Below are 25,259 nucleotides of genomic sequence, written 5' to 3' on the forward strand. Positions count from 1 at the left end.
GCTATGCAGCTCTGACATAAGTTCCGGGCAGACACACACACTTCAGCGAGGCTCTCCATGGAGACCCCTGTAAGCAAACCTGGCTCTCCCCACCCATTTGATAATCAGGGCCTTGAAAGAAAGAGAATACAGATGGTGTTCAATGCCTTCAAAGTCCTTCACGTTGGGCTACTTCCAAACAAAAGGAGTCTGTGAGACTCTGAGTGCTTTTGAATTTCTAGATCTTCTTCCTGCTCACTCTTCTCCAGATTTTCTGAGCACTAAACTTTCATTAAAAATGAATTCTCTTGTTTCATGCCCTTCTTACCCAAGCAGCTTAGGGCTGAGGGCTGCCCAGGCACCCCACAGTCCTTTCCTCTGCCCAGGGCTTTTGGTTGGATTTGATGGTTTTAGCCAAGTCACTATTTTAGTGTTTTAGGGTTTTTTAATCTAACATCAAGACTATGTTACTTTTCTTGAGGCTTAGCACATAATTAGTTAATCTACACTCAGACCCTATTAATTGTAAATTGGGTTAGGCAAGATAACAAAAGTGGCCAAATACCTATAGGTAAGATAAAAGCAGTCTCAAGTTTCAAAGTAAATACAGCAAATGCCTAAAATGTGTCATATTGCACTAGGTATTAAATTTTGGAACTTGTACTGCAAAGAATAGCAGAGGCTAATCCAAGAAAAATTTAGGTCTATGATTTTCAAACTTTTTTTTTTACTGTGACCTAAGAAGTCCATATTACATGATGACTATATATGCACACTTAAATATTCATATACAAATAGCAAATGTTTCACAATAGAATACTTACTTTACTTATTTAACTTATTTATATACTACTACATGTACTATATATTTTTTTAAATAAATTTATTTATTTATTTTTGGCTGCGCTGGGTCTTTGTTGCTGTGTGTGGGCTTTTTCTAGTTGCAGTGAGCGGGGGCTACTCATTGCAGTGGCTTCTCTTGTTGTGAAGCACAGGCTCTAGGCGCACGGACTTCAGCAGTTGTGGCATGTGGGCTCAGTAGTTGTGGCTCGCAGGCTCTAGAGGTAGGTCCAGTAGTTGTGGCGCACGGGCTTAGTTGCCCTCCAGCATGTGGGATCTTCCTGGACCAGGGATCAAACCCATGTCCCCTACATTGGCAGGAGGATTCTCAACCACTGCACCACCAGGGAAGCCCCATGTACTATATTCTGATATTCTGTTTCTTTGCTACTTCATTTTTTAAAGATGCTGGTCACAGTGTGAAAAGTGCTGATTTAGATAACAAATTATTCTTAAACTTTCTTTGTGCACAACATACTTCCAAATACTAGAATTTTAGGTAAGATATTAGAAAGGATTAAAGGACTCAAAACAAGTTTGTCAGTGACCATTATAACACAATCTCTATCTATTACAGTTGAAGGATCCTGCAGCAGCAATAAAAGCTTCCTCTACTCACTGCACCATTTCCTAGCTTGCTGTTCAGCACCAGGTGGCTCTTGAAGGTTCGATTATTGTTGTGACTATTAGAAGGCACAGTCCTTACATGTTCCAGAAGCACCTGATGGCTCTTTGGCATGGCCTTGGTGGTGTGATCCTCTAACTTGAACACTGGGTCCCCCTCTACCCCGTCATATAACCTAGGTGCTAAGTTCCACATACCACAGACGAACGTAAAATAACCTAGTGTCGTTTACATTCACAATAACAAACTGCACACACTAATCACCATTTTCAGGCAATCCTGAGAGAAGCTCACGGTAGCCTAGTGTGCCAGGGCACACCACTTAAGAACTTCAAGATAAACACATTGCTAATGAGTTTATAAGAAGCGGCCGCAGTACATCAGGAAGTTTCAGACAACATTCTTTTTAAGCCACTTTTCTAAAAGACTGTCAACATCCCAACCACATTGAGGACCATTACTTTCTTTTTCCAGTTCCCCATCAAGAAAAAGTTGGTTAACTTATTACATTGCTTTATCAATTACCCTACCATTATTTCTAAAAACAGTGCTCACACTTCAGTGTGGGACTTTTGTGATCTAACAGCTCATCCTGTTTTCAAAATGGCCTGTTTTTCAGCTCTTTTTGTAGAAGAGTTGAAATTTAAGTATACTCTCACTCATATATCAATTTCACCTGGTGCCACCCAACTGGCCAGACGCAGCTACAACCCTGTCAGAAGTAAGGGTCTGATGCCCACACCGTGGAGAGAAGAGCCAGCAAGCAGCCGGTCCTCCACAGTGTGATGACCTGGCTCCCTGATGCACTATGTTGATTTTTGTTCCCCATGCCTCTGTCCCCTTCCACGGCAGGGTAGGGTAAGGGTATACTATGTAATGGAACAGCAGAAAAACACAGGGGCTAGATGTTTACTTTCAGATGAAGAGCCCTGGCCTTGCTACAGTACGATCTTACACAAGTCACCTAACCCTCCTAGACCTACCTACCTCATCTGTCACCTAGCTGATGACCTTAGAGAGATCTTACAAGGATAGAATGAACGTGCTTTTAAAAGTATACAGCACTATTAAAGATACCACTCTTGTCAGTTAATCCACAAGCATCAAGAACCTGCTTTGCACAAGGCAATATCCTTCCCCCAAAGTGTCTCCACCGGAGTGGGGAAAAAGAGATAAAAGTTACAAAACAATAATACAGAACAAGTTACACAGCTCATGATTAATTGCTATATAAGTAGTATAGATTTCTTATGACCGTGGGCTTGAAAAGCTCATGGGAAGGGCCTGCAAGGGCCGGCAGCATTGGGCCAGGTAGGTAAGGGATACGGCACGAGCAAAGGTACAAGGTTAGGGAAGCACGCGAAGCCCAACGGCTGTAGGGAAGGTTGGGGGAGGGAAGAGGTAGGAACAGGCCCGTTACAGTCGAGTGTCCGCCCGGTGTGCTGCCCCTTGCCGCGCAGCCGGCCGTGCCCACATCCCTTCAAGGTGCCACACGGCCCCACCATTTTGTTATATATCATTGACTGCCCCAGACTTAGGTGCCAAAGCAAACCACAGACAGCCTGTGGTCGAGGCAGCTGCTGCCTGAGGCACGAAAGCCCGACACCGCAGGAGAGTGACTCACGGAACCAGTCACATCTCCCCAGTGGGACACAGAAAGTCATGCCAACAACAGAGGAGACAGAGTCCCACTCACGGAGCGCGGCAAGAAGAAGACTCAAGGCAGCTGAAGCCACGGCCATGCAGGAGCCTAGAGGGAACGAGGGGGAGGAAGGGCTTTTCCTACAAGAGCTGACAGAGCACGGCTGGGTCTCAGCAGGGTGGAGCAGATGACGCCCGCTACTGAGGGGGCCACTGGGGGGTCTCTGGTTCCACCTGGAACAACCTTCCTGGTCCTGAGTGCCTGTCCAGCAGGCTCTGGGCAATGCGCTTGTTTCCCAGCTTCCTTCTTCCCCAGACATCCTCACCTTCAACTCCTTCATTAACCAGGGCAGAGGTTCTCAGTGCTGCCTGAAGAGCAGACTCACCTGTGGAACTTTTTAATGGAGCAGATAATCAGCCTCCCACCCAGAGCTCCTGAATCAATTCCGGGGGATGGGGCCAGAACAAGTGTTTTGTTGTTGTTGTTTTTGTTTTTTAATTCCACAGCTGATTCCAATGTTCTGCCACAGTTGAGAACTGAATTAAGGCAAGTTGAGCAGGCTTCTGCTCCTGGCAACCTGAGAAAGCTTCACGTCCACGGAGCAGACTGTGAGCCTCAATGATTTAAAGTCACGCTCATTTTTCCTACTCTTATGCAAAATTTTATTTACCTGGAAAAAAGCAAATTTCACATCAACCTAGCACACCCGATTCTTTCAAATAGCTTCAGGTTCCGAGTTCCTGTTTAATAACATGTCGTTACGACACAGCGTTTATGAAGCACTTTCACAACCGTGATTTGAGGCCTTGCTGTCTGTCAGGCTCTGGTATCAGGTTCTTTGTACAGGTCTGCTCATTTATTAGCCTTACAGGTCTGCAAAGTGGACATCAATCATCCCCATCTTAGACATGAGAAATATAAGCTCAGAGAGGTTAAGCCCAAGGTTAAAAGCTTGATAAAGCGAGGCCTTAACTCAGAATTGTCTGACTACAGCCTTCTGGTCTTCCTGGAGTGTTCTTAGGATGCTTCTTTGATTTTCACGACTCTCTGCAACAGGGCAGGGATATCACGTCCCCATTTTACAGACGAAAAGACGGGTTCTGAGAGATTCTCCTGTCGAGTCACCCCCCCCCCCCCCGAGAGAGGCTGGATTTGAATCCACAGCCTCTGAGTCAAACCGAGTCTTTCCACACGGCCTTGGTGATCCAGCACAGTGCCTAGGCAATGGTAGGGACACCTCCGTTTTGGAAAAGAGATTATTTAAACACTCAAACTCATTTACTGACCCAAACCACTGCTGTTAGACCTAACCCAGGATGAAAAAATTATCCTAAAAATAGAAATTTTTCAAGGTAAGACACTCTCATCTTTCCTTTGGTTTGCATCAGTGATTTCCCACCGTTCAATGTAGGGCCCCACTGTAATGTCACATAGTTTCACAGACCCTCCCTCACATAATTAACATAGATGCTAATGAACACGTACGGGTTCATGAAAAGCGTGACTTAATTCAGAGTAGCTTTCAGCTGTATTTCTCAATTACGACAATGTCTATATACTTTTTAAACAACAGCAATACATTTATGCCTAGATCTTCTATTTATGCAGTTTACAGAAAATGCAAACAAGGGGGAAAAGCCACAGAAGAAATCATGACATCAGGCAATGAGTTAAAAGTCCTTGCATCCCACTGTAAATAACATTCAGCCTCTTCCAGAGAGCTCCAAATTATAATCATCTTTAACATGCTCTTGTTATTTATAGAAACAAAGCCACCCAAATGCCTACCAATCTTTACCCATACAGGTCACAGAAAACAATTTTTTCTCATTTTGATAAAGCTCACAGTCAGGGTCTTACCTAAAAACGATGAGAGCAGGACTAAGAGTGTGTTGGCGGCCTCATCTCCAAAGCATGACGAAGCACTGGTGATATTTTCACTGAAGTTCCATAAAGTTTTGCACACCAAGCAGGCCAGCTGCCAATCAGTGGGACCAAAATCCCTTAAACAATCCACTAACCTGAGTTAATAAAAGTCAAATTGAGAAGTTATTAGGACAGGATCTCTTTAGTTTTTATATTTTTAACATGATGCTTAACTTTCTGTGATATTTCATATGCATTATATATAATTCAGTGTTATTAAAATTAATTTCATATCTACAAATTTAAGCAGCTCTAAAGTAGCAATAACCTACTTCTGAATTATTTTAAACATCCAGTGGAACCTAAATCCCCTCTTTAGCCCTAGCTTGGCACTTCCAAATGTTGAAATACCTCTGCCTGGGAGAAGTGAGGAGAGGGACCCAAGCTCCCCGGAATACTATGTCCTCTGAATCCTGACAGAGTCAGGACTCCATGCCTTGAACTTACTTTTTAATGCCACCTCCTTCTTTTAGGATGACACGCTTGTCTTTATCCACGGTGAGGTTTAGAAGAACACCACAGGCAGAAAAGCAAATATCCTGACGCTTAGCATCCAGCAGAGCAATCATGAACTTGTGAACTGGGAGGGCAGAGAACGAATGCAGGCCAGTAAGGCTCAGGGGCCCCAGCTGTGTTTCATTTCTCAAATGGCAAAGGGGAAATGGGGAGCAGCTTGCAAAACTGGAAACCCTGCTCGGGGACTCGGTCCACTCTTCCTAAGTGGACTTCACCCACTGCTCAGAAGCACCTTCCCCAACATCCACCACTTCAGAACCTGCTCCCCGCCCCCCAGGCCCCCTGTCCCCTGATATTGCTGTATCTGCCGCAGGCATCAGCTCCCCCTCCCAGGCAGTGGTAGAGCCCCCGCCCATGGAGAGGAGGGAACCACGGGCCTTCCAATCACACAGGTGCCATTCATTTCATCTCTAACTTCTGGTTGTTCTCCAGGGCCCTTATGAACCTCCAGCAGCAACTTTGTTTAAATACACAGCCCTGGGAGAGGGGAGCACAGGCTCCAGTGGAGATCTTTCTGGAAGTCTTCCAGAGCCACAGTTTGTAAGAGAAGACTCACGCAGACCGCAGGAAACAAGCCTGTAGTGAGGCCGGACTTCCAGGGTAGGGGATGTCTCGTATCAGGACAGGCTCCCAGCCTTCCCTTACTCCTAGAAATGGAACTGTTTGTCCTGTCTTCTCATCCCCCAGCAGGGGCTCGGCAAAGGGTTGGGGGAGAATGAATAAGGTGTGTGCTCTGTTCTACTGCTCACCTGAGAGGTGGCCACCCTGTGCTGACCTTGGCCTACTGATGTGTCACACAGTGAGCTTGGCAAAGGCTGCATCACATGTAAGTGTGTTTTTAAGAGTCTAAAGAATATACACTAGGGCTTCCCTGGTGGCGCAGTGGTTGAGAGTCCGCCTGCCGATGCAGGGGACGCGGGTTCATGCCCCGGTCCGGGAAGATCCCACATGCCGCAGAGCGGCTGGGCCCGTGAGCCATGGCCGCTGAGCCTGTGCTCCGCAACGGGAGAGGCCACAACAGTGAGAGGCCCGCGTACCGCAAAAAAAAAAAAAAAAAAAAAGAATATACACTAAAATGTTAACAGTTATCTCTGGGGTAGTGTTTTTTTTTAATCTGTATTATCCAAAGTTTCTATCACGAACATAAATAATTAGGTATTTTTTACCGTTTTTACATGAAATATTTAAGACATACAAACAGTATGTTTAGTATACACTCTTGTGTACCTGCTACCCAGTTTAAGAAATAAAACATTACAGATTCAATTTTATATTTGGGGGCAACCATTCAAATGTAACTTTGTCTTAAATGTGGAGTTTATCATTTCCAACTACATTTATACCCTATTCCATTACCATGTGAGTATTACATAAATAATATCCCAGGCTGTTTTGCAGGTTTTAAAACTATCTTAATGGCATTATTTCATATATGTCCTCCGATTACTAGCCTTTTTGCTCCTATATTACACGTTTGAGGTTGACGCAGGGTGATACATGAACTTCTAGCTCATTTATTTTCATTTCTGTAGAAGCTTGGTTGCATGAATATACTGTAATGTATTTATCCTCTTACCTGTTGATGGACATTTAGGTTATTTCCAGTTTTCACTATTACAAGCAGTACTATAATAGACATTCCAGTACATGATGGAGAATGTCTTTTGAGTCCATTCCCATGGACAGAAATGATGTGTACAGATTACTTGTTTCTCTTAAACACACGCACACGCACACACACACAGGCACACATGCGCCATCTCAAAACTCAGAAGACCACTTGTGAAGGAGAGGGAAACGCTAAGAACACAGCCTAGGTCCGTCTTGGCATCCTGAGCTGAGAGCCTTACGGATGGACGGAACAGAATGTGAGGCATCACTTGTCCCAAAGCAGAAACAAGTATCACGTTGTCATGACCCAAGCTGCAAAACCGCTCAGCTGTTTATTGGCAAGACATGCCTGTTTATGAATGTGAGTGTCATTAACTCACCATTTTTCTGCACAATGAAATCACAGATGTCATGGTCCTGGGAGAGATTTCCAAAAACGCGCACAGCCTCCAGGATTCCATCCATGTTGTGACTCACAAGGAGCTTTAAGAGCACTGGGTTTTGTGACCAGAGAAATAAAATTAGTGAACTTAAGTTTCAATTTAAAGACTACTAGAAACCAATATCATGCTAAATACTGATAATTTTCAAATTAAAAATGATAATAAAATTCCAACTATAGGGGACTTTAGCCAGAACTAAGAAACTAATGTGTCCCCATATTCAACTTTCTTAGAATTAAATCAGGCTCTTAGATAGTAGCACCAGAAATCAGAAAATATAAATGCCTCCAGTTCTGTGTTTAGTTAGTAAAGTCAAAACCTTAAATGAACATGCATCTACCCAAACCCAACTCTGAACCTTACATTCAGCAATATATAGCTTTTTGTCTTGAATTATGGAATTCTTCACTTGGTAGTAAGATAAGTTGTTGATCGCTGCCGTAGTGTTGATCACCAGCTCCTCACAATCATCAATGGACTTAGATTCTGAAATAAAGTGAGGACAAGGGTGTCAAATACTCACTGCAGGGCAGAAACCACAACATCCTCACTGCAACCCCAGCAGTGGCAGGGACAAGCCGTTGTCCCAGGCAAAGGCTGTGTGAGGGCAGTGTTTGCCCTCGCTGTTTGCTGCTTTATTTCCCATGACTCCTCCTGCAGGGAAATGCGCCAAAGGCAGGGGACCACTCTGGGCCAGGGTTTGGAACACTCTAAGCTCAGTCCCTCCAGCCAAGGGTCTGGAAACATCGGGCTGATCTAGTTCCTGTGTACAAAGGTGCCAACACCACTGAGCAGAGCTTGTTTGCCCTGACCCAGAGGTCCCCCGGGCCCCCCACCCTGGACGTCTGTTCCCCAGACCTGCCCCCCTCCCAAAAGAATGGCCCTCAGGTCATAATCCATCTACAACTCCTATCAACGCTGCCTTCGAAACACGCAGTCTGATCGCCTCTCAACTCCTCTGCTACCACCTAGTCCATCTTTCACCTCCTTACTGGCTTCTCTTCTTCTGCCTTTGCCTCTCTGAGCCTGTCCTCAACATGGTGGTCCTTTAAAATTCACTCAGATAACACCACTCATCTCATCCAGCCCACAGGCCTGACCCAGCTGCCCCAGTCCTTACCTCCCTGGCCTCATTTGCTGCTCCAGCACCCAGCTCCCCCCATCCCCATGCCAACCTCACCAGTCTTCTTGCTCTTTTTGAGCATGTCAGCCTGATCCTGCCCAAGAATCTCTGCACTGATAGTCCCCCTGTCTGGCATATTCCTTCCTCCAGTTATCCAGGCTCACTCCTCATGTCCTTTGGGCTGTTGCTTAGCTGTCACCTTATTGGACATACTTTCCTCAGCCACCCTATATAAAATAGCACTGTTACTCACTTTCCTCTCCCCCTCTTCTCTGTAACACATGTGACCACCTGACTTGTTATGTGTTTAATGTCTGTCTTCCAGCTCTAAGGTGTAAGCTCCACAAGACTAGGGACTTCTTTTATTCATCACTGCATTCCCAGCATCTAGAACAGTGTCTGCACAGAGCGGTGCTCAATAGATAACTAATAAGAACCTACTGTACAGCACAGGGAACTCTACTCAATACTCTGTAATGACCTACATGGGAAAGGAATCTAAAAAAGAGTGGATGTGTGCATATATATAAACACAATATTGTAAATTAACTATACTCCAATAAAAATTTAAAAAAAGAAAAGAAATCATTCCCTCTGGAATTCCCCCCGGAAATATCAACTAACAAAACAGAAAACTGTAGCATTTCAGTGTCTTGGGGTGGATCAGAATAAAGCTTAGATGATAAATTTTTGAAGCAAAATAATAATAATAATAAACTTCATTGTTGTAAAAACAAATAAATAAGTGGTTGCTGAATGCAAGAATGAATGAATGAATGAGCCTTTAGCTTAGCACATAAGACCCTTAGTTATTTTGTCCCTGCCTTCCACTCAGCCTCCAGACTCATCTCCTGGTGACTGAGACCACAGTGCAGAGAAGGGCAGATGCAGGGATGCCAGTCCGGAACCTCCTGTGGTGTTCCAGATGGCAAATAAAGCTGAGGCTGGGGTGATGGCGGAGATGGAACAGGGAAGCCAGGCTGGAAAACTATTTAGGGAGGAAAACGGACAGTGTGTGGTGAAGACTAGATTGGGGGATGAGGGAGAGGAATCACTCAGGATGAGCTCTGGGTTTCTGGATTACATAATTGGATGGACGGCAATCCCATACTCTGAATTAATGGGAAGAAAGGCCAGGTGGAGGAAAGGTCATGAGTTAGACATCTTGAGGTGCTTCTCAAGTACCCACAGTTGATGAGATTAGGTAAGGCAGGTGGACATATGGGTCTGGGAGTCAGAGGAAAACGCCAGGAGTCTGGTTATACTAAACTAGCTATAGCAGCCTCTGCCTCTCACCTCTGACCCTGCACACGCCCCCTCCACTTCACCCCCCGCCCTGCCCCGTGCCTGGAGTACATTCACCCCCCTCTCCACCCAGGCATCGGTCACCGCCTGACTGGGAAGCCCTTCCCCAGCCTGGGAGGGAATAACCTCAGTGCCCACGCATGTCTTGGGCCCTGATTTGCCCACTGGGTTTTACTGGTTAAGAAGTACCTTGTACCTCTTTTTTTAAAAAATTCAAGTATAGTTGATAAACAATATTACCTCAGGTATAGAACACAGTGATTCAATATTTTTACAAATTATACTCCATTTAAAGTTATTATAAAATATTGGCTATATTCCCTGCGCTGCACGATATATCCTCGTTGCTTATCTATTTTATACACAGTAGCTTGTACCTCAATCCCCTACCCCATCTTGCCCCTCCCCCTTGCCTCTGCCTACTGGTAACAACTAGTTCTCTATCTCTATGAGTCTATTTCTGTTTTGTTGTCTTCATTTGTTTGTTTTCTTTTTTTGGATTCCACATATAAGTGAAATCATTACAGTATGTCTTTCTCTGTCTGACTTACTTCACTTAGTATAATACCCTCTAGGTCCCTCCGTGTTGCTGCGAATGGCAAAATTTCATTCTTTTTTATGAGTAAGGAAGTGCCTTTTATCTCTTGTATGAAACCAAAGTTCCTCCGGGATAAGAGGGAGGCTGTGAGCTGAGCAGGAGGACTCTGCGAGCTCTTACATTCTCTGATTTAATTCTCCCTCCTTTCGGCCTTCTTTTCATTAAAGAGAATGACCTTTCTACGTTTACTCTATTCAAAGGGAAATTCAGGCGTTTGTTACGCTACAGAAAACACGTACTGGCCCTTCAGCCAGTGGTTCCTCCACCCACAGCAGCCAGCATGGGCCCAGCACCTGGCAGACACTCAATGAATACCTGGAGAAAGAAAGAATAAATGAGGCCCTAATTGCCTGGTTTGTTAGTTTAAATACATGGGAAGGGAATAAAGAACAGAATTATCTTGGACTTCAGTATGGATTCTACAGCAAGGAAATATCCTACTGGCCTCAGGTTTCTAGAAGATCTGTAAAAAGATCCCAGGTGTTTTTGAGGGAGGCAAGGTAAAAGTAGGGACATAGGACCCCCAAAAGTATCCTCGCTTGCTTCGCTGCGACTCTGGAGCTGGAATCCTGATCTTCTACCTGCTGGCTGTGTGACCTTGTTCAAGTCATTTAAACTCCTTGGGCCTCAGTTTCCTTGTCGGCAAAGTGGGATAATAACTGCACCTACATTACAGATTTGTTACAAAGTTTAAATGCGTTAATACTTGTGAAGGGCTTATAAAAGTGCGTGGCACACTGTGGGTACTAAATAAACATCTGTTAATGAACAGGAGGGCTGTCCAGAATGATGGCTCATGGGGAATGGCTTGGGGGAATGTCTAAAACTTAGCAAAGAGGAATTCTCATCCCTGGTTCCCTCCATCCCTGGACTGATGACAAAAGATCTTGGGCAGTGTCTAGGGATCTGTTTTTTTCTCTTGCCTTGGTAGAAGAATTTATTAGTTTGACCAGAAAAAGGAATGTAGCTCTTATGTGTCACCACCCCCCTGTAGGACCTCACGTTTGGGAGCAGGGATAACGTCTGGCATCTGGGGCAAGAGGAGAGACATTCACAGCTACTAGGCATCTATCATGAACAGCACCAAGCACTTTCCATGCATTTAACCCCACAGAAGTTATTTATTAATAACGTTTTAAATGCACTTACATTTAAACCCACAATAATTAATACTCTAAAGGTGCACCTGCTTCAGTCAGCTCAGGCTGCCATAACAGAATGCCGTAAACTGAGTGGCTCAAACAACAGGAAATTATTTAACAGCTCTGGAGGCGAAATGTCCAAGATCAGGGAGCCAGTATGGCTGGGTTCTGGTGAGGGCTCTTCCTGGCTTGCAGATGGCTGCTCTCTCCCTGTGCCCTCATCTAAACCTAATTATCTCCCAAATGCTCCATCTCCAAATACCATCACACTGGGGGTTAGCACTTCCACACATGAATTTGAGGGACACAGTTTAGTCCACAGCAGCCTCCTAATAGCCCATTTTCTCCTCCCAGATGAGAACATTGAGGCTTAGAGAAAAATACCTTGCCTGATTTCATAGAGCACACATGTGAATCCAGGTCTGCCTGACTCATCCATCCTGCTCTTTCCACAGCATCTTGCTGAGTGCCTATCAGAGCCAGTTGGGGCAATAATTTGCCTCCAAAGAGCATGAGGCACCCACCCAGCCCTCTGTAGCAGACTCATGAATATAAGAGAATCTGGAATTTGGAGATTCCACTCAGGCAGCAAATCGCTGCATCTGGGCGCTTGCTGAGAAGGCTGGTCCTTACTAGAAATATTTTTTATTTTAAAACACCCTCTGCAATGAGACTGGCCTCTGGAGGGGAGTCCTGGGGTACAAGCAACTCCTCTGTGAGGGGAGTAGGGCTGGGGAGAGGTGGAGGACAAGGTCCCTAGGGATGCCTTTCCCACGTGCCTGGGGGGAGGGTGCAGTGCAGCAAAGGTGTCAGGCTGGGAGGAGTGAGGACTAAGTGAGCACTGGGGACTATCAGGGCAACAGCTGCCTTGCCCTCAGGCAAGTGAGCAGGTCAGAGTCAAGCCAACCCTGACCTGCTTTCCAAAGCCACTACCAGGCTGGCTAAGGGAGGCAGGCGCTCTGAAGACCAGCTCCTTCTCCCAGGATCTGATCGCCCTTCTGCACTGATGCAGAGACTCCAGGTAGGAACCAGCAGAGACCAGTTTCGGGGGGCCTCGTAGGGCTCAGGACATTCGTCCCTGCAGCTGAGCTGCCAAGAGGAGGGTGCAGGCGTATGATCCTCTGTCAAGGTCACTTCACCCCACCACAGCTTTACGTGGGAGGTCAAATCGTTCAGGAGATAAAACAGACAAGGGATCCCACTGCCTGCCCAAACAACTGCCCAGCATGGCAGGCTAGAGAGAAGGGTTTCTTCACTTGGGCTTAACCTCAGACGGCACTGAGCTCTAACATGCAGAGACTGAAGCATTCTCAAGTGAGACCTTCCACCACCCACATCAGGACCAGCCGGGGAGCTTTAAAAAAATGCAGACTCCTGGGTTCCACACCTCACTTGATCAGTCACAACTTCTGAGGGTAGGGTGAAGAATCTGTGTCTTTCATAAGCTCCCTGCATGATTCTATGCACAAAGAAGTTTGCGAAGTACCAGATTTGAGTTTCACTGATCGCTTTAGAGCAAAAGAAAGAAAGTAGGCTATTTCCGAGTGACAGTAACCTCAAGAGGGTGCACTGGAGAGACCTCACATGGGAATCCCCCAGTGACCAAGACAGAGCACCTACCCTCCCAGAGGACTTGGTGATGGAGGAATGGAGGGGACAGGCCCTAGCCTCCTAAGGACTCTAGCCAGGCCCCCCTGGTTAACCCTTTCAGCTCTGGCCAAATCTGCTTCTCAGCCTTTCTTCTGCCTCCAAAGCATCAGTTTCCTAGAAGTCAAACACAAATTATCCATTGTACCTTTAGTTCATAGGAAGAAATGTAATTTCTAAGCTCAGAAAATACATATAAGACCAGGAATTTTCTCACTTCACATGTGAATATTAATAATTGCAGGAAAATGAATCATCCAGAGCTTTATTTCTTGACTATCCACAGTGATGTGTCCAGGTGTCTAAGGGCAGGTCCTCAGGCTCTCCCCAGGTAGCTACAGTCAGGTGAAGCGATTTGGCCTGCCAGCAGATGAGAACTCACCGGGTGGGTTTCAGACACCTGCCAGCGCCTCACTAGCCAGAGAGGCTAAAGGTGATTCTCTGAGCAGTGGGTTTCAACATTTAAGGGGCAGAAGAATCAACTGGGAGCAGGGGAGTAGTTGAAATGCATATTTCAAGACCCTAAAACCATCCCTCAGGTAAAGCCTTTTTCTGGGTAAGACCAGAAACTAGAAAGGGTATTTTAATGAGCCCCATAGCTGACTCTGAGACAGCTGGATCCCTGACTTCTGGGTGGAGAAGAATTGATCCTCCAGATGCAGAAGGATCATCAGAAGACAGGGAGATAGTATGGTCCAAGTGCTGGAAGTTTTGAGGTTGTTAGAGAAACTGAATTTCTGGAACAGCTCGATGCAGGTTTGCACAGACGGTTTAACGTGCCGTCAGCAGCTTGGAAGACAGTCCCACACTAAACGTGTAGGTTTTTGAGTTATCATGTGGAAGTGATTAAGTCACAAGGAAAGACCTCAGTCAGAATTTAATAATCCTTCCTTAAGACCAGCAACATGCAGGGACTTCCCTGGTGGTCCAGTAGCTAAGACTCGGAGCTCCCAATGCAGGGGGCCCGGGCTCGATCCCTAGTCAGGGAACTAAGATCCCAAGTGCAGCAACAAAGATCCTGCGTGCCTCCACTGAGACCCCGCAGAGCCAAATAAATAAATAAACATTTAAAAAAAAAAAACAGCAAAAAAGGATCAGCAACATGCAGAGTAACCCTGTCACTTACTAACTTTGTGACCTCTAAAAGTCACTTTATCTCACTAAGGCTGTTTCCTCCTCTGTGAAATGGCTAAAATAACAACAACCTACTGTCGCACAGCTGCTGTGAGGTAACAGATGTGAACATGCTTCTTAAACTGCGCGGCTATGATAGTGATCATTTTGTAATGTACAGAAATATCAAATCACTATGTTGTATACCTGGAACTAACATAATGTTTTCGGTCAATTATACCCCAGTTAAAAAATAAATAAAATAGGGTTTCCTTGGTGGCGCAGCGGTTGGGAGTCTGCCTGCCAACGCTGGGGACACGGGTTCGAGCCCTGGCCCGGGAGGGCCCCACATGCCGCAGAGCAGCTAGGCCCATGCGCCACAACTGCTGAGCCTGAGCTCTGGGGCCCACGTGCCACGGCTGCTGGGGCCTGCACGCCTGGAGCCCGTGTTCCACAGCGGGAGAGGCCACGATGATGAGAGGCCCGCGCACCGCGGCAAGGGGTAGCCCCCGCTCGCCACAACTGGAGAGGGCCCGCGCACAGCAACGAGGACCCAACAGAGCCAAAAATAAATAAATAAGTTTATTTTAAAAATTAAATAAGTAAATAAAATAAAAATAAATCACACAGCTCCACAACAACGGAAGGCACGGTCACTTACACTCCCACACGCCAAAAGCTGGGCTCTGTGGCTCTGTCCTCTCAGCTTCCATGTTCTGTGTACCCCATGCTGCTGGCACTTTTCATAAGCTTCTTGTCTATACACCTGATATTCCCCCACCACGTACCCTGAGTTCCCTGAAAGCAGATACCAACCTATACTTTTTTAAACGTTGTGCTGGCCTGAGTGTTTGTGTTCCCCTCCAAATTCATATGTTGAAGACCTACCCGCAATGTGACTATATTTGGAGATAGGGCCTGTGACGTGGTAAAAGTTAAATGAGGTCGTAAAGGTGGGGCCCTCATCCCACAGGGCTGGTGCCCTTAGAAGAAAAGGAGGAGACACCAGAGCTCTCTCTCCACCATGTGAGGACACAGCAAGAAGGTGGCCATAGACAAGCCAGAAAGAGGATTCTCACCAGACACCAACCCTGCTGGCACCTTGACCTTGGAATTCCAGCCTACAGACTGTGAGAAATAGATTTCTATTGTTTAAGCTACCCAGTCTGTGGTATTTTGTTATGGCATCCTGAGCAAACTAAGACAAACCTCTTTTAACATACAGCATAGGACTGATTATGCAGTGAAGACTCAATAAATGAGTGGCAAAGGGGCAAAGTTCAAAGATTACCCCAACACATCATTTTCATCAGGCATGAATGCTTCTTCCACAACAACACAATCTTTCAGAGTCTGGTAAGCAGTGGCGAAGTAGATCACTCTAGATGGCAGTCAATTTCCTTGCACACTAGTAGGCAGAGGTGCCCATGGGAAATGACAAGGCCTAAAAAGTGGAAGGGGGGGTGCTATGGACTGAACTGTGCCCCTCCCAAATTTGTTTGTTGAAGCCCTCACTTCTAATGCGCCTGTATTTGGAGGTAGGGCTGTTAGGAGGTAATTAGGGTTAGATGGGTGGAGTCCTTATCCAATAGGATTGGTGGCATTAGAAGAAGAGGAAGAGAGAGAGAAGGCAGCCATCTATAAGCCAGGAAGAGAGGTCTCACCAGAACCAACCACGCCGGCACCCTGATCTCAGACTTTCAGCCTCCAGATGTGTGAGAAAGTGTCTGTTGTTTGAGCCACCCAGCCTATGCTATTTTGTTGTGGCACCCTAAACAGACTGAGACAGGTTTGGGTGCCTAGCAGTGAGGTGCTACTGTAACAAATACCTAAAAGTATGGAGGTGGCTTTGGAACTGGGTAATGGGTAGAGGCTGGAGGAGTTCTGAGATGTATACAAGAAATACGGATGTTAAAGGTTGTGAAATAAAATTCATATTTTATGCCAAGACAAGAAAAATTTAAACATAGAACTTCTTCTCTGCTCTTTGGCCTCCTCTCTCCCCACACTGTGCTTTGTGTATCTGCCTTATGCATCGACCAAACCTCTCCCATCGGTAGGAATACCTGTTCACCCATAAAGAGCAACATTCTCCTAGCATCAAGACGACTCCCTCCTTAAAAGATAACATTCCTTCTTGATCTTGTAAGGGGTCACATGACCCACCAGGATGATGCTTAGATCTGGATTATGTAAACTGTCAATAACACATCATTTGACGTACAGCCTTCTGCCTCAAAGAAACTTATGTAACTGTGCCTTGATTTCTAACCAGTGGAACAGTTCTCAAAGCTTTCTGAGATGCTCTTCCTGGGTTATAATCCTCAAATTTGGCTCGAATAAAATTTTCCAATTCTTTCTTTGATCCACTGATTTTTTTAATATAAATTTATTTATTTATTTATTTATTATTTTTGGCTGCGTTGAGTCTTCATTGCTGCGTGCGGGCTTTCTCTAGTTGCGGTGAGCGGGGGCTATTCTTTGTTACAGTGAGTGGGCTTCTCATTGCGGTGGCTTCTCTTGTTGCGGAGCAAGGGCTCTAGGCTCACAGGCTTCAGTAGTTGTGACACACGGGCTCAGTAGCTGTGGCACACAGGCTCTGCAGTTGTGGCTTGCAGGCCCTATAGCGCAGGCTCAGTAGTTGTGGTGCATGGGCTTAGCTGCTCCGCGGCATGTGGGATCTTCCCAGACCAGGGTTCGAACCTGTGTCCCCTGCATTGGCAGGCGGATTCTTAACCACTGCACCACCAGGGAAGCCCACTACTGATTAATTTTTTGTCAACAGGGTGATTCCGGCAAAAGCTCAAAGACAGGAGAGAGCTGGAGAGAAAGCTTCCATCTTCTTAGAGAACACAGAAATAATCATGAATACAATGCTGTTAGGAAGATGGACATTAAAGGCCACTCTGACAAAGTCTCAGATGGGAAGGAGGAACAGGTCCTTGGAAACTGCAGGAAAGGTGATCCTTGTTATAAAGTGGCAAAGAATTTGTCTGAATTGTTTGTGTTCTAGTGTTTTGTGGAAGGTCTAGTTTGCGAGCAACGATACTGGGTATTTAGCTGAGAATTCCAAGCAAAGTGTTTAAGGGGAGGCTTGGCTCTTCCTGACTGCTTACAGTAACATATAAGAGAGGGATGAACTGAAGAAGTTGTTAAACAAAAGGAACTAGAACTTGAAGATTTGGAAAATTCTCAGCCTGTCCATATTGCAAGAAAGAAGAAAGCATGTGCTGGAGAGAATACCAAGGGTGTGGTTGGCCTATCACTCAGTAAAGAGTTTACGGGATTATGTGAGCAGAAACCCTGCCAATTTGAACTGAAGCTGAGACAGGACCAAACGAAGGAAGGCTGTCAGACTCCTTGGATTTGACAGGACAGAGTGTACAGCTATTTGGCTGTGAATATGCACTATTCTTCTAGTAGAGAAGAGAATGTCCCCAGTGGTGATTCAGAGATCACCAGGGCCACTGCCTCAGTTTCAACAGGCCACACTGGCCTCCACCCCAAAGCTCTGAGGGCAAGACTGCCCTGCAGAGCCCTGGTGGCCTAACTGACAGAGCTGTGGAGGAAGGGCCACTGTCCCAGTGGGTCTGCAAGGCAAAGCATCTAACCAAAGAGGATTATTCTCAAGCCTTAAGGTCTGATGGGGGCTTCCCTGGTGGTGCAGTGGTTAAGAATCCGCCTGCCAATGCAGGGGACACAGGTTCGAGCCCTGGTCCGGGAAGATCCCACATGCCGTGGAGCAGCTAAGCCCGTGCACTGCAACTACGGAGCCTGTGCTCTAGAGCCTGCGAGCCATGACTACTGAGCTCACATGCCACAAGTACTCAAGTCCACGCCCCTAGAGCCCAGCTTCACAACAAGAGAAGCCACTGCAATGAGAAGCCCACGCACCGCAACGAAGAGTAGCCCCCGCACTGCAACGAAGAGTAGCCCCTGCTCGCCGCAACTAGAGAAAGCCCGCACGCAGCCAAAAATAAATAAATAAAATAAATAAATTTGTTTTAAAAAAAAAAGATCTGATGGAATTCGCCTTACTAGGTTTGGGACTTGCTTGCGACCCATCACACTTTCTTTTTTTTCCTATTTCTCTCTTCTGGAATGGGAATGTCTATCCCGTGCCTGGAATGGGAATGTCTATCCCGTGCCTGCCCCACCATTGTATCTTGCATATAACGTGTCTGGTTTCACAGCTTCAAGCAGGAGAGGAATTGTTCCTCAGGATGTATCATATCTATCTGATTTAGATGATATTTAAATGCGATTTTGGACCTTAGACTTTAGAGTTGATGCTGGAATGAGTTAAAATCTGGGGGGCTGTTGGGATGGAATGAATGTATTTTGCATGTGAGAAGGACATGAAATTGGGGGACCTGGGGTAGAATACTATTGACTGAATTGTGTCCCTTCCCCCAAATTCATACGTTGAAGCCCTAACCCCTAATGTGATTATTTTTGGAGACAAGGATTTTAGGAGGTAAAGTTATATGAGGTCAGAAGGGTGGTGTCCGTATCTGATAGGGTGGTCTTATAAGAAGAGAAAGATCACTCTCTTTCCCATGTGCACATGCACACATTGAAGAAAAGCCACAGGAAGACTTAGTGAGAATGTAGCCACCTGCAAGCCAGGAAGAGGGCTCTCCCCAGAACAGAATCAGCGGCACTTTGATCTTGGATTTCCAGCCTCCAGAGCTGTGAGAAATAAACTTGTGTTGCTTAAGCCACCCAGTCTGCAGCATTCTGTTATGGCAGCTCCAACTGACTCATGTGGGGTGGGCAGGGGAATGGGACCTGAATGACCAGGGGCTCTAATTACTGATAATGTAAAAAGCTGAAAAAATAAAAAGATAAATAAACTTTAATCGTGTGGGCTACCCCAGGAAAAATTTGGGATTTTAAACTCTGTGGTTACTTTGGCCAATTTTTTACAATTTGATTGGTATGCTTTCAAAAGAAATTGTGATATAATTCACATACTGTAAAATTCACTTTTAAATTGTACAGTTCAGTGAGTTTTAGTAATAATTTGTATTACTATTTTTTTCTTTTTTATCTTTTTTTAAAAAATCTGGACGACGTTTGAGGCAGTTCTGAACAGAAAAGGAATGAATTTTCCTTCACAGCTGAGAAGGCCTGTTAAAGCTAGCCGACTGTACTCCTAAAGCCCCCATGGCACCCGAGCTCCGGTCCATCTCCCGGCAACGCCCTTGCCGCCAGGGGGCCTCATTTCTTACCCAGCATGGCGAGGAGCAGGCCCACGATGCGCGGGTGGGCGGCGATGGCTGGGCCCACGCTAGGGTGGATGGCCAGGTTGGCGAGCACGCGGGTCAGCTTGATGAGTACGTCCTCCGCCTGGGCCGGCCTCGGCGCCTTGGGCCTCTCTTCTCCTTCCCCCAGGGGCTTCTGGGAATGCAGATCCAGTTTGTAGAATGTATGGAATAAAGACAGCAGAGTTGGGATGCTCCCTTTCTCTTTGGAAAACTGCTCACGAGCCTGGTTATTTTTCGCTGTCAGGTTGCCAAGAATAAAAACAATACGAACGACTAAATCCTGCAATAAATTAAAGACAAAGAGTCACAAGACGGAAGGGGTTGGGACAAGTTGTTGGGAAGAAGACAGTATTTAATTAATTCACAATTTAATTAATGGTAAAATGGAACACATCTGGCTTCTTCTGACTTGTACAGTATTTGATTCCCAAGATTGGTGCAAAGTGACAGAGGAGATGAAAAGCATTTGGCAACAAGGAAAGAATACAAACTGATTGATGCTGTTAGCAAGGTCTATTACTTCAGATCCTTCATCTGAAATGCTGCCTGGCCTTTTTTTTTTTTTCCCCTGGAGAGCAATTAGTTGAGCGGGATGACATTACTAACAATGTGTCATATAAATCTAAGTCTTGACCCAACAGGTTTCTTGAGTATCCACATCTTTTCCTAAAAGTTCGCCTCTTGCTGAAGCACTGTGTTTCTAAACCCTGTGTTTGTCCCATAGTGGCTAATCAGCTTGTGTTACAGCAGGCTTCCTCAGCCTGGGCACTGCTGACTTTGGGGGCTGAATAATTCTTTGCTATGGGGGGCTGTTTATGTTTAGTGGCATTCCTTTCCTACTAGATACCGGAAGCACTTCCCCAGATACCACAACCAAAAATGTTTCAACGTCCCCTGAGGGCAAAATGGCCCCCAGGTGAGAACCACTGTTACAAAGTGTTCACCACTTTAAAGCACTATTTGTTTTTCTTGACCAGGGTAGTGGTTACATGGGTGACACTTTTATAACTGTTTGCTAAATGGTACAAATGTGTTTTGTGCACCTTTCTGTATATGAGCCATATTTCACAATAAATAAACGTTTCTAAAAAATCCCAAGCTGAGAACACTTTACAATGAACAAGAAACAGAAACAATTATGTTCTTAATTTGACAATAGCAGGCAGACATACCAGTTCAGTGGTTAAAGGAACACTTACTGAGGGGCTACAACTGGCCAGGGTGCTAATGCTCACTGTGCAGGCGCTGTGCTATTTACAGACAAGAAACTGGCTTGGAGAAGCTGCCTTGGTCACACCCAGTGAGGGGTGGAGTCAGGATTTGAACCCAGGATTACCCAGACCTGGAGTCCTTCCTACACCCATGCCTCTCACGTGGCCTGTTATTTACGAACCTCCTTCGACCTACCCTGCTTTCAGAGCAGTAAAGGAATTATCTCCTTTTAAATGTAAATATGTCACCAGGAGGGATTCTGATAAAGGTTAATTTATCAGATCTGTAGTCAGCAATAGCCTTAAGGAACTGGGACAAAGGGCAAAGGGCTGGGTTGGTTTTTCTCCAGGTGGGACCTGGGGGATGGGAGCAGCACTGAGCACTGTGTGTGGCCTAGAGAGAGTGGGTGATCCAGGACAAAGGACAAGACACTGGGGTTTGCCTGGGTCTGCTCTGCCAATACCAACTTATTCCTGCTTGTTCCTGAAAAAGTCTTCCCTGGCCCTGGTGAAGAAGCAGCCAAGCTGCTGCTTGTGAAGCTGGGAATCATTTGCCAACATTAAGAAAGGATGGAGTCTAACAGGATGCGCTGGCCCAGGAGAGCATTCACGCCGGGGGTGTGGGGGGGGGGCGGGGAACCTCAGCTGGGCAGTGTGCAACCAATCACAGCAGGTGGTCCAGTCAGGGGACCCACTCCTGCCCCCACCCCAACTGGAATGCTAGTCCTTGGGTATATCTTGAATGCTGGGGTCTGGGGGAAATACACACACACAAACAAGGATAAGGCAAGGTGCTCTGAAGAGTTAGAATCGACTTGAGAAGACAAGGCTAGTGCATGAGGGGACACAGCAAAGACTGAAAGGCTAATAAGGAAGAAGCTAGACACCCTAAGGGATTACGACTCCCAGCAAGAGAGCCAGGCAGCCTGCGTCACACTTCACTTAGCTTCTTTGTGACTCGATTAACTCATCTGTAAAATGGGGGGAATATTGTGTTGCAAAATTAAGACAAAACAGATAAAGCACAGGGACTTCCCTGGTGGCTCAGTGGTTAAGAATCTACCTGCCAATGCAGGGGACATGGATTTGATCCCTGGTCTGGGAAGATCCCACATGCCGCGGAGCAACTAAGCCCGTGCGCCACAACTACTGAGCCTGCGCTCTAGAGCCCGTGCAATGAAAAGCCCGCGCACCGCAACGAAGAGTAGCCCCCGCTCACTGGAACTAGAGAAAGCCCCGCGCACAGCAACGAAGACCCAACACAGCCAAAAATAAATAAAAATAAATTCATTTGAAAAAAAAAAAACAGGTAAAGCACAGGTTGTGGTGAGTGATGATTCAGGCACTGTTTTGGGTTTTTTTTTTTTTTTTTTTGGTTACACCACGTGGCTTGTGGGATCTCAGTTCTCTGACCAGGGATTGAACCTGGGCTACGAGAGAGCGCCGAATCCCAACCACTAGACCACGAGGGAACTCCCCTCAGGCACTGTTAAGAACCCTTTACTATCAATAAAATGTTAGTAGCGTTAACCATGATAAGTTCAACCTTGAAAAATGAATGAAAGCAGAGATGTGGCACGGGGCAAAAGGAGCATGTCTTGAGACAGAGGACCTAGAGCCGTCCCTTTCCGGGGCCTGGGGTCACCTTGTTTGTGTCCGATCACCAGACAGTTCCCTAAAGAAGCTGAAGCCTGTAGGCCTTAAATCTAAACCAAGCACACGAAGTTTCGTTACAATACTCCAGTCTCCCTTCGCATGCAACCAATGGTTACTTCATGTAATTCCCGATGGTGCAGGCTCCTCCCTGGGCTCTGGAAGGAGTGCACTCCTCCACCCTGGCAACACCCAGCGGCAAAGCAGACCATTTTCCAACCAGGACAGAGGCTATTTCTGAGAGCTAGTCTCCCTGAAGGAAAATTCCACTGAATTTCTAAATTGAGGAATATGAGCTTTTCACACAAACTGATACAAGATTTCTGATTAATCACACTCTACACTAGTCCTACCTCTGAAAACTGTAATACTTACTATTACTACTGATAGTAGTAGCAGCAACTAATACACTGTGTTTATGAGGCACCAGGCACTGCTCCAAGCACCTAGGTACACAAATTAACCAATGCACTAAAAGTGACAATTTGCAGTTCTCTAATTTGAACAAAACGTTCCCAATCTCCACAATCTGGATAGCCACCTCCCTCACGCCCTAGACAGCAGTTATGGCCAATATTTTTGGACTTCCCGGTATTCCCTGGATTGTGCTCTTATTTCCACAAAAGCACATTAAGCAAGTCAGGAAAGACATGATCGGTGCTCTTAAATGACTTCACAAAGAATACGATAAATAACTGCATTCTATTGGTTAAATCATTGCCAGGACTAATCAAGTTACCTCCTAAAATGTCACTGCCGTCTTCTGAAGGATGCTAGACTTTTTTTTCTCCTTTCTCCCTCTTCCTAGCTCTGCTGCTTTACCTCCACCTCTGATGTTTGTTTTTCTGGTTGGTCTAACCCAGAAGGCTTCTCTGACCCTGTACCACCTCCACCTGTCCCTGCTGATTTGCTGACCAGATCCCTGGCTGCAGGTTAAAAAAAAAAAAAAAAAAAACAGCAGGTTTCCTTAGAGGTCCTCATTCTTCATAATTCAAATGACCTCTACCCCCTGTCACATGTGGTCAAATCTGGGAAGACTGATGCTGCTTTTCTTGTTTGAAAAATCGCCTCGGGCCCCTTCCACTTCTAAAATTCTTGGATTCAAATATCTCTGTGGGTCCTAACATGGCACAGATTATTGAGCCTGATGTGGGAAGAAGAAACTTTAGGCTTCAGGGCAGGAAGAGTTAACCCTGCCGCAGCACCTCTCTCCCTTCCTTCAGATGGAAAAAGGAGGGGGTGGTTCCTGGCAGCAGTGGTGCCAACTGAAGGATGGCATGCAGAATCAACAAATGGGCTGGCAGATTGCAGCACCAAACTTGCAGCGACTGCTGTGCTTGCTGTTTCTGTCCTCTTTCTCAGGGTTGGCTAAGGCATCTTTTTTTTTTTTTCTCCCCCCATCCCCTCTCTCAAATATATTCTCTGTGAATCGAGGGAATAGGCCACAAGAGCAGCAGTCTCACAGGAGGCTGGCGGCGGTGGTGTTTCCTTACTCCCATGCCAGTGCTTGTCTGGACTCATCTGGAATCCGGAACAAGGAGGCTGACCAAGAGGGCTTAGCAGGGCCCCCTCAGCTCCCTGCGGGTGGCCTCTGCGCCGTGCAGAGCACTGCCCCTGGATGGTGTACAGAGAGGTGGTTTCTTGTTCCACAGCCCAATCTATCTCAAGTCTACCAAACATCACTTAGTTAAAATCCTGTAAAGATTTGAAAAATCAGGCAAAGGCCAAAATCATCAATCTGTAGAGAAACAATGTGCAGAAAACGATTTCATCGAGGGGCCATTCTCCTTTGAGGTACAGAGGCTCTCCTTTATTCTTAGACAACATCTGAGAACCACCTATAAATCAACACTGCACTTTTTATAGCCTTCTTATTAAACTGAACACAAAGTTGCATATTCATACCACAACTATGTAGTTTTGAAACAGCAAAATGAAGATGAATCAGGAGACAGAATCTTATTTTTCTTTTTTAAGAAGGCAGTCTAGTATAACCAGTTCATATCGACTCTAATTTTGCTTAAAATGGAATCAGCCCAGCAACAGCTCCGGCCAACCAGAGCTCAGACAGGTACACCTACGGGACAAAGCCTGACTCAACTGTGCATCCCAGGTATAGTCTATGGGATGTTCTCCTTGGTTTAGCATAAGCTATGCCCTCATGAGCAAGCATGTTACTCAGTCTGAATGGGCTCCCCATGCCTGTAAATAAAATTAACTGGAACAAAACAAGGAGCAGGACACTGCTGAAAAGAATGGTCTCTGTCAAGTTCCAGCAGCAGCCACCATGTTGACTGTTACTTTCCATGTGAGAACGACTGGCCTAGAGTCAATGGAGGAGATTCCCCCCTACTCAGATATGTAGAAACTGAGGCTTCAAGAGGCTCCCTGGCCCCAAAGTCCCACACTGGTGAAGAGAAGAGGCAGGACTTGGACAATCACTTCTGTACTCACAGATGGATTCCAAAACCACCTAAGCGCACCTGCTCACCTTCCCCAGGCTCAGCCCCAGAGGCATCTTCCATTCCTCCCTATCTCACTTCCCTCAGCAGCCAGTCACCAAGTTCCCTCCAACCTGTCGTCTTAAAATCAACCCTGGCTCCCCCGTCTGTAGA

General features: G+C 46.0%; 1 protein-coding gene across 5 annotated transcripts in view; it reads right to left on the minus strand.

Moving 5' to 3' along the window:
- Positions 1-25,259, minus strand: part of ARMC2 (armadillo repeat containing 2) — a 236,578-nt gene that overhangs the window by 23,714 nt on the left and 187,605 nt on the right. For all 5 annotated transcript variants that reach the window (XM_067702383.1, XM_067702382.1, XM_067702384.1 and 2 more), the window contains 5 exons: positions 19,745-20,060; positions 7,946-8,068; positions 7,520-7,633; positions 5,460-5,592; positions 4,947-5,107 (listed from right to left, as the gene is read on the minus strand). In XM_067702383.1, the coding sequence (XP_067558484.1) occupies positions 4,947-5,107; positions 5,460-5,592; positions 7,520-7,633; positions 7,946-8,068; positions 19,745-20,060 (847 nt within the window). The remainder of the gene's footprint in view (positions 1-4,946; positions 5,108-5,459; positions 5,593-7,519; positions 7,634-7,945; positions 8,069-19,744; positions 20,061-25,259) is intronic.

The sequence above is a fragment of the Pseudorca crassidens genome, chromosome 13, assembly GCF_039906515.1.
Source record: "Pseudorca crassidens isolate mPseCra1 chromosome 13, mPseCra1.hap1, whole genome shotgun sequence".
Taxonomy (NCBI): domain Eukaryota; kingdom Metazoa; phylum Chordata; class Mammalia; order Artiodactyla; family Delphinidae; genus Pseudorca; species Pseudorca crassidens.